Source organism: Nyctereutes procyonoides, unplaced genomic scaffold, assembly GCF_905146905.1.
Source record: "Nyctereutes procyonoides isolate TBG_1078 unplaced genomic scaffold, NYPRO_anot_genome, whole genome shotgun sequence".
Classification (NCBI taxonomy): Eukaryota; Metazoa; Chordata; class Mammalia; order Carnivora; family Canidae; genus Nyctereutes; species Nyctereutes procyonoides.
In genome coordinates, this window is record NW_026575126.1 from 16,800,839 (window position 1) to 16,810,000 (window position 9,162).

The 9,162-nt window shown below is 54.6% G+C and overlaps 1 protein-coding gene across 2 annotated transcripts in view; it reads left to right on the forward strand.

Moving 5' to 3' along the window:
* The first annotated feature begins 1,621 nt into the window (after nt 1-1,621).
* The window catches only part of LMO4 (LIM domain only 4), a 17,243-nt gene continuing 9,702 nt past the window's right edge, over nt 1,622-9,162 (forward strand). Inside the window, exons 1-2 of one of the 2 annotated variants that reach the window (XM_055340220.1) lie at nt 1,622-2,048; nt 4,912-5,150. In XM_055340220.1, the coding sequence (XP_055196195.1) occupies nt 4,915-5,150 (236 nt within the window). In that variant the 5' untranslated portion in view covers nt 1,622-2,048; nt 4,912-4,914. Of the gene's footprint in view, nt 2,049-4,541; nt 4,687-4,911; nt 5,151-9,162 lie in introns of those variants that run through there. The other variant, XM_055340221.1, reaches the window with a different exon arrangement.

A 9,162-nucleotide genomic window follows, 5' to 3' on the forward strand; every position in this document is an offset into this window, starting at 1 on the left:
TGCAGGTCCCTTACCTCAATCCAGCAGTACTGTATGTAATACAATATGAAAACTCGTCCCACAAGGCTGGTTTTAACTTAATGATACTTAGCAGAAGGGCTTTGCACTTTCATGATAATTTCCACCAGAAAAATCTCTCTGGAACTTACTAATAATAATCAGACCTAATATTAGCCTCAGATCAGAGATTTATTAAACCTATTTGGCAGAGCAGATAAAGTTGAATGACTAGGTACTCAAGCATCTAGGCTGAGCTCGGGGCCCTGGAAAAAGACTCTCAGGCTAGCAGCACCCTAAAAGCATTCCTCAACAGTTAAATTTATACTAGACGTGACCTTTCTTCCTCCCCAGAGGCTGTGAGATGGTGAATGTTGCCATTCCTTGCTGCTGTCCGGGGGCGGGGAGGGGGGGGCGACGGGGGGCTTGAGGAATCGGGCCTCTCCTCCTGCACAGCAGGGGTGGATGGAGGCCGAGCCCTCCTCCCCGAAGTTCCCCTGGACCCCCAAAGTCGGGGCTGTGAGCTCTTCAGCTCCGACGCCGGACGATCCGCTACGAGACGCCCACGGGGCTCTCGGCCGGCGCTCGGGCCCGCGCGGGGGACCGGGGCCGGGCGGCCAAGTCCTCCAAGACCTGCGGACTCGGTCCCCACCTCCTCGCTCGCTCAACTTCCCACTAAAGGCTCATCCGTCTCCAACGCCCGCGAATTAAAGGCAGAAAAACAAAACCTCTTCTGCGTGCGAGCGAAGCCCCCCGCCCGGAGGTTTCGGGGAGACTCTTCTTCCCCAACAGGAGGGGACCCATTTCTGAGCAAGACGTGAAGTTTCCTGCGGGGCTCGCGCGGGCGCGCGGGGGGGGGGTCCCCGAGGGGCGCGCGGGGGGGGGGGTCCCCGCGATCGCCGGCGCGGGCAGGAGCGGCGCCCCGGGCCGCTCCATCCTGCCCCCCGCGGGAGGGGGCGGGGTCCCGCCGGGGGTCCCGCGGGGGTCCCCGGGGCTCGGCCGCCCACCTGCCCCCGGCCGGGCCGTCTCCGCCCGCCGCCTCCCCCGCTCCCCCGCCCGCGGAGTCTCGTTCCAGTCCTGCCTTTGTCCTGCCCCGGATTGGCAGGTTTTATTATTCCGCCTGAACAACCCGGCCGCCCAGTGGCTGAGGGTCGCTGACGTCGGCGGCAGAGCCGGGGAGTAGTTGGGATTCGGCTCTGTCAGTAACACATGTGGAAGCGCCGCGCAGGGAGCGAGCGAGCCGGCTAGAGGCCAGCGCCGCCGCCGCCGCCGCCGCCGCCTCCTCCTCCGAGCCGGCTCCGCCGCCGCCGCCGCCGCCGCCGCCGCCGCCGCCGCCGCCGCCGCCGCCGCCGCCGCCGCCGCCGCCGCAGCAGCAGCAGCAGCCCCGGCAGCGGCGCAGGCTCCAGCGCGCCGGGCCCGGCCGGCCGCAGCTCCCCGGCTCCCGGCCTCCGCGCCGGCCGCCGCCGCTCCGGGGCTCTGGTGCCCGCGGCCGCTCCCCGGCTGGAGGGGCAGGAAGCGCGGCCGAGCGCCCGCCGCCGGCCCCGAGCGAGCGAGCGAGCGAGCGAGCGAGCGGGCGCGCGGGAGGGAGGAAGGCGGAGGAGGAGGAGGAGGAGGAGGAGCGGGAGGCGCGCGGGCGGGGCGGGGGCATATACAAAGTGAAGCCACATTGCCAAACTTGCAGCAGCGATTGCAGCAGTTGCTGCCGCTGCGCCGCGCCTGAAGCCGCGCCGCGCGGGCCGCGGGCTCCTGCAGCTGCTCGCGCGGGGCCGGAGGCGGAGGACGACGCGGAGGACTCAGCCTGACACTCCAGCTCCCGGCCGCCTGCCGCTTACGGCGGGGCCCCCCAACCCAGCCTCAGGGCGACGCGTTTTAAAAAAAAAAAAAAAAAAAAAAGCAGCCCTTAGCCCCCTCCTCCCCTTTCCTGCTTCTGCGAGAACATCCCCCCCCCCCAGCGCCGCCAGCCAAGGCGCCCCTTCCTTGGAAGCCGAGCGGCTTCGCTCGCTTTTCGCCGCCGCCGCCTCCCGCAGTATTGCAATATAGGGGAAAAGCAGGTAAGGGGACGGCTGGGGAGCCGCGGGCGAGGGGGCGGCAGAGGGAGGAGGGGGCCGACGTGGGCCAGGGCTGTTTTCTTTGGCTTCCTTCCCTTGACCGTCCCAAATTGCAAGTAAACAATACGTCGGCTTGGATAATGCGCGAGTCTGAAACTACCGAGGCCGGCCTGCGAGCTAGCACGGAGGGCAGCCGGCCCCGGGCCGCCAGCTTTGTAGCGGTTCCTGCTTACAAAAGGGTTCTTCTTGGAGACGGGGCTGCTGGGGACCTGGAAGGGTGGGGAGGGGTGCGTGTGCGTGTGCGTGTGTGTGGTGGTGGGGGGGGGGTATTTTCAGTTCCTAAGGGAAAGGCCGGAGGTGCTTAAATGAGGGTTTAAGTAGGAGAAGTAGTGTGGGGGAAATAGTCACGACCCCCCCCAGCCCCCCAGTAAACACTATTTTTGAAACAGTGGCAGAAAGGATCTAAGTGAGCAGGATTCAGTATTGCTGGTTCTTTTCAAAAATTCCTCTTGGCTTATAAGTCTTTTGTTCCAATCCAGGAGAAATCCGGTGAATCACCTAATTAAAATCAAGACATGAATTAAGCATCCATTTTTGTACTACAAATTGCCAGCGCTACGTTTGTCCCTCCCCTGGTCTCCATTAAAAAACACCAGAGACGTTGTTAAAGGGGGGCAGATTTTGCCTCTAGCTGCCAGTTCTGCTTTCTATTTCACTGACTATCCCAGGACCTAAATTGCTTGGCTATGTAATTACTAGAGTATAAGCCTATTTAACTTAAAAGCTTTCTTTTTTTTCTTTTTTTTTTTTTTTTTTCCAACTCTAAATGAAACTTGATGAGGGCCCGTCCTTAGTTATCAGGGGAGTCAGTTTCTGGTCAGTCCTCTTGATTCATCTCTTTTAGATTTAATCAGCATTAAGGTATTGCTTGTCCTTAAGAGCTTTAGCTAATGGGGTTACTGGATGCTTTTCTCAGTGTAATGTTTCCTTTTCAAAAAAAAAAAAATATATATACATATATATTTACCTCTCCCCAAAGATGGGGGCGGGGAAGAGCTTGGAATCTCCTCCCTCCCTCTCCCCTTTTAAAAAGGAATTCGGAGCGATTAAAACGTTGGGGGAAACAGTTTAAAGACCTCGGGCAGGAAATGCAGATTCATTTGGGTTAGGGCTGAAATTGTAACAAAAAGCAATTCCTCGAGTAAATGCATCAGATAAATCAATTTACATAAAGGTATGATGCATTCGGATAAATGCAATGCTAATGGGTTTTAGAGTGGTCCTGTTTCCAAAGTCTCAGGGTTTTGTTACAGCTTAATTGGTGCAGTTCTTATTCTGGTTTATTGTGCGGTCACTGGACACACGTTCCGGGACTCTTTCGGAGGAAATGTGTTTAAAATCGGCCTATTTAAGGAACCCGAGTCCTTGTTTCGTTCCCTTCCCCTGGTTGTTTTTTTTTTTTTTTTTTGCAGCAGCCAAGTTGGGCCGGGGACAGGCAAAGTTCGCCCTCTCCCTTCCGAGGTATCAGCTGAATGTCTTGAGCAGATAGCCGGGAGCCTCGGGGGGAGCCTCCACTCTCGGCTTACAGAGGACAAAGACAAAACAGGCTGCTTAATTGGCAGTAAATAACTTGATCTTTTTATAGAATAAGTGACTGGAGGAACACTAGGACTTTATTGGACTCAGGATTGGAGGCAACAAATTAATCGGTTTAGGCTAAGCTTTATAAATTGATTCCTATATTATACCCCAGTTGCTTCTCGTGACATTCATTAGAAAGAGTGGGGAATTTTTTTAAAAGCAGTTTTTGGTGACAGCAGGACTGGCTCGAATAGGACTTGTGCATCCTTTAATAGTGCCTTCTCGCATATTATCTGTAACGTCGCCGCCCCCCCCTCCCACACACACACTCCCCCCCCCCTTTGGAGGAACAAAGCTTTAGCATTTAAATTGCTGATCAAGGGCAGATTAGTGAGACCAAAGTGGAGAGTGTTTGTATAGGAAGTTAACAGGCATCCTAAAGTTCAATGATCTATTATTCTTGCCTGTGTCCTGAAAACCCAGAGAAAACACTCATTGATCTTCAAAATGAAATGAGATTTGGAACAATAATGGGAGATGGCGGTCACCACAATGGCATGTGAAAGGTGCTGTTTAAAATACGAAAAACCAGTTTCGCAACTTTACACACCGCACCCCCTCCCTCGCGTCCCCTGCCTCCCCTCCCACCTCCTCGCTCTCCCTCTCCCCTCCGCCGGTCCCTCCCCCCCTCCCTTCCAGAAAGCCGAACTCCTTCCAACTTGTGAACTGCAGCTGCACTTCCCAGGGCAGAGCTCGCGAGGGAACGTGGCTCGGGCGGGGGCCGCCTCCCCGCTCCCCTCGGCTGGCGCTCGGGGCTCGGCGGGGGCCGGGGAGGGGCCGGGCGCGGCGGTGGGTGGGTTTGACCCTCATTTGCTGGAGGCGGGCGGCGGCGGCGGGGGCGGGGGCGGGGGCGGGGGCGGGGGGAGGCGCCGCGAGGGGTGGAGCGCGCCGCCGAGCCTCGCTCGCGGAGTTTTGACAGTCCCCGAGCTGAAATTGTCAGCGGCGGCGAGCGCTGGAAAGTTGAGAGGAGCTCGTGGCCCCAGAACAAAGCTTGAGAAAAGTAAACAGGCGGCTGCTGCCGGCTACCCTCCCTCCTTCCCTCTCCCCCTCGCCCTCCTTCGCGCTGATGCCCTGCGGCTTCCTTCCAGCGGCTCCGGGGTTGGGGGGGGACGGGGGGGGGGCACGGCTTCGCTCGCCCGCGCGGCGATTCCTACTAACTTTTGCATCGCCCCTGTTTTTTTTCTTTCCCCCCTTCCTCTCCCTGTCCCCTTCCCGCCCTCTGCAGACCATGGTGAATCCGGGCAGCAGCTCCCAGCCGCCCCCCGTGACGGCCGGCTCCCTCTCCTGGAAGCGGTGTGCAGGCTGCGGAGGCAAGATCGCGGACCGCTTTCTGCTCTATGCCATGGACAGCTACTGGCACAGCCGGTGCCTCAAGTGCTCCTGCTGCCAGGCGCAGCTGGGCGACATCGGCACGTCCTGTTACACCAAGAGCGGCATGATCCTTTGCAGAAATGACTACATTAGGTAAGACTTGGCTGCTCCCCTTGAGATGGGCGAGCAGAGCAATGGCAAGGCCAAAGGCTACCGAGGGTTCTAAGGAGAGGAACAGGGTACCTATGAGAATGCGTGGTGACCTTCACCTCAAAAGCCTAGTTGGGCCGACCTAAGGGGTTCAAGAGGCATGTGTTAATCATTCCAGTTTTAATAAATGAACGGCAAAAGCCATCCTGAGTACCAGCTCTGTTCATCTGGTGGGACTGGGCCATTAGGTGTGCAAGGAAGGGGTGGGCAGTCCCGGGACCAAAATTTTAAGTGGTCCTCCCCAGCTAGACCCTCAGCTAAAAACTGTTAGGCTGCTACCTTAAAGGAAGGTAGGGACCTGCGTAGAAACTCAGAGACAAAAGATTGACTTACAAATAAGTATAGTTAGAAATGATTTGCCTATGGTGATGGCTAATTATATTTACATAAGCACTTTTAAACTTTTTTGAGTGGAAAACTGTGACTCATTCTTTGTGCTTCTTGTGAAAAATGCTGATTACCCATCAGCCTAAAAACTTGTAATTCTTCTTATAGTAAACTCCCTCCCACCCACCACCCACCCCCCACCCCCAAGGAAACAAAACAACCTTAATGGTCGTGTTTTTCTTTGTATATGTTAGTTGTTAGTTGGAGGCTGGTAGTGTTCAATGTTAGTGTGTGGTTTGCATGCGATGTAGAATTTGCAGGTTTTTCAGTCGAGGAATGTTCAGATTTTGTTGTTGTTGTTTGTATCACTACCCTTGATTCCCCAAAGGAAATTTAGGAAAAGGGGCTATAGAATTATACTAATTTTGCATTTTAAAGCAATGTATAGGAACATTCATATGCCCGTGTAAGCAGTCTTTTCCAACAAGTTTCAGTGCAATTAATGGAAAGAATTCAGGAGGTCAGGTGCCTATAGGATCTTTTCAGGTGAACTCAAGCTACTTAAACTCATTAATTTGAAAGGAGGCATTTGAAGGATTACACATTTAATTTGAGTAAATGGTTTGATAGACTGATGCACATGAATGCTTCTAGGAGGTGTTCTGTTTCAACATCCAGTAATTAAAAAAAAAAAAAACAACAAAAAACCCACACGCACACCGTTGATACTAGAGAACCGCTGATACTAGAGAACCGCTGACTTTTACGAAGAATTGCATTCTGGTTAAATTTCTGTCCTGAATTTCTGTCCGTTTTCTTTATAGATATTAACAGAAAATGTTGCTTGCTCTCTTCAATGGGGGTGAATCAATGGAGGAGATATTTCGTACAAAGTTTAGCTCCATTGTGATTACCTCAATTCTGCATCTAAAAGTGCAAAAGATCCCAGTACAGTTCAGAGCTGAGTACGTGTGTGTTTACCCCAGTAATAACCATTAATCTGAAACGATGGAGTAAAATGACATTTGCTTATTCCGATAATGCAACCTATGTCCACTCTGCTGGCATCCTCAATCAGCCAAGTAAAAGAAATATAGGAAGGGAGAGGGCTTTTATTTTTAAATTAAGATGGCAGCATTAATTTCACTAAGTGTTCTTTTAGAAGCAAATGTTGGAAATTCAGCAGGAGCATTGGGTGTAATGCTTTCTGGTCCTCCTTCCAAGCAATGCCATGAGCTTTGACAGTATTGTAATTAAATAGAGAGCAAAACTGGTAAGAAGGCAGGGTAGCTTAAAGTGCAAAAATGGACAGTGTTGCTCCGATGCGGTGAATGGTACAGATTCACCTCCTCTCCAAAGCCTTCGCCTCTGATTACCACTAATTAAAAAGAAGATGGGTCCGCTTGCATTCCCTCAAGACAAGTTGAGGCAAGTGGCTTTCTGGGAATCGCCTTGCCCCTCTTCTTGGGATCAAATATAAGTGCCCATTTGGTGTTTTCAACTGGCTTAATGGAGCAATGGAGGGTGTGTGCCCAGCCCCGCGCCTTAATTAATTGGGTCCGTAGTCTCACTTTCTTTTCTCCTCTGATTTTGAAAACCGGAGCCAGGCTCGCTCTTGAACTAGATACTATCCTGAGAGCCTTAGATCTCTCCCGGGAGAGAGGAGGTCTAGCTCAGTACCAGGGTGACCACGGCCTCCCACTCTGCTGGGGCCCCCCCCACCCCCCCCACGAGGAATCTCTGGTCTTCCTTCAGTGTTCCCTCCTTTCTGCCCCTGGAGATGCCAGAGGGGTGGGAGGGGGGCGAGGCGCGCGCGCTCCTTTTCCCTCTGTCTCCCCCCCCCCCCCCACTTGTTGGAGGAGCTTTGAATTCTGCAAGGCAAGGATGGCCACTGAGGAGCGGAGTAATCCGCTTGCCAGACGCCAGGTGAAGGGGATCCTTTGGCTCCTCCGCCCGCCTGGGACCACAGAGCGATTTATTAAGGGGCTTTAAACTGCCCTGACTTCGAGGTGTGATCTTTTGAAAACTACCAAGATCGGGCTAAAAAAAGCTGCGGGAAAGCAGAGCTGGGATGGGATGGGGGTGGGGGGGCGCGGGGGCACTGCCCTTCCCCGGTCCCTTCCCCCTGCGTGACCCAGTGTCCACTGGGCAGAACTGGTCGTCTGCCTCCTCTCCCTCCAAGATTTCAGATAAAGCGGCTGCCTTGCTGCAGCGAACCCGCACAATTAAAAGCTTTAATTAGTGGCTCCTCCATTTTCTTAGTTCTGATGGGCTTTATCTAATGAGATCTGGTCTCTGGCTTAGATCTGCTCCGAATGACGTGTCCGCAATGAATGAGAGCTGCGTCGCAAACAAAACATTTAATTAACAAAATTGGCCTCTAAGAGAGGGAGGGAAAGACGGAGGGGGTGGGGGGGTGGATTGTGGAGGGGAAGGGGGAGGGCGGATCTTAAAGGGGCCAACGCCTGCCCACCGCCCCCCCCCCACCCCGCCCCAAAAAGTCTGCGAGCCCGGCCGCGGTCCCCTCTCCCCCCTACCCCACCTCCATCCCAGCTGCCTCCGAGCGGCTTTCGAAACTCCCTTTTCTTTTCTTCCTCGAGCCCTTCCTCCTCCGCCCCCCGTCTCGGGGCCCGAAGACTGGCGCGGAAAGTGCAGCGAGAGGAGGAAGTTCGGAGCCCGACGGGTGGGGCCCCAGGCCCGGGGAGGGCGAGGAAACGCCCCGGAAGCCCGGGTGGCGGTCCCCCGCGGGCCCTCCCTGCTGGGCGGGGGGCGGGGGGGGGGCGATCCAGGCGCCCCACGGGCCGGCGGCCTCGGGCCCGCGAGGGGGCGAGCGCGGGGCGGGCGCGGGGCGGGCGCGGGGCGAGCCTCGCTCTTTCTTCCCGGGGCTCCGCTCGCCCGGGCGGGCGTTCACGTGGCGCCCGCAGCCGCAGTGAGCGCGGCGCGGCCGCGGGCGGGGGTCCCGGGCGGGGGCGCTGGTGGCGGCTGGCGCTGGAGGGGCTACAGCGTTAGGAAGCGAGGCGCCGCCAGACAGCGAGTTCATTTCCCTGGTAATCAACAGCAAGCTGCTATATGCAGAGAATGCTGTCCCTTTAATTGAACAGGCTAGGTAATTAAATGGCACTTTTCCAATAGGACGTGCTAGGTAAATCTAATAGTTGGTTATTTAATATCACTTTGAAGTCTGCCCACTCAAGCACAATGACAGCACAGGAGCATGTGAACTATTAGCTAGGAGAAAAAAAAAAAAAAAACCCAGGATCTCAAAAATTAATTAAATCGCATGCAATTTAGGGGGAACGTTTATCTTGATTTGTCATAACAGAATTAATTCAAGGCCTCCAATTCACTTGGGGGCAGATCTGTTACTCTGAATTAACCAAGCGTAATTTGGCTGATTTTTTTTTTTTCCTCCCTCCCCTCTCTAATGCAGCAATTGCGATTATTCACAGCCCCCCTCTTAAGTATCAATAGCTTCTGGTGCTTTTAAGGTGCTTGGTCTCTAGTTATTCCGAAGTACCTTTAATGGACTTGGCTCCAGGCATAATTTCTGGGTTGCATTTCTTTGTTACATTTAATATAGCTGGTGCAGAATTTAGATTAAATATAGGAACCTGCTGGAAAACCAATT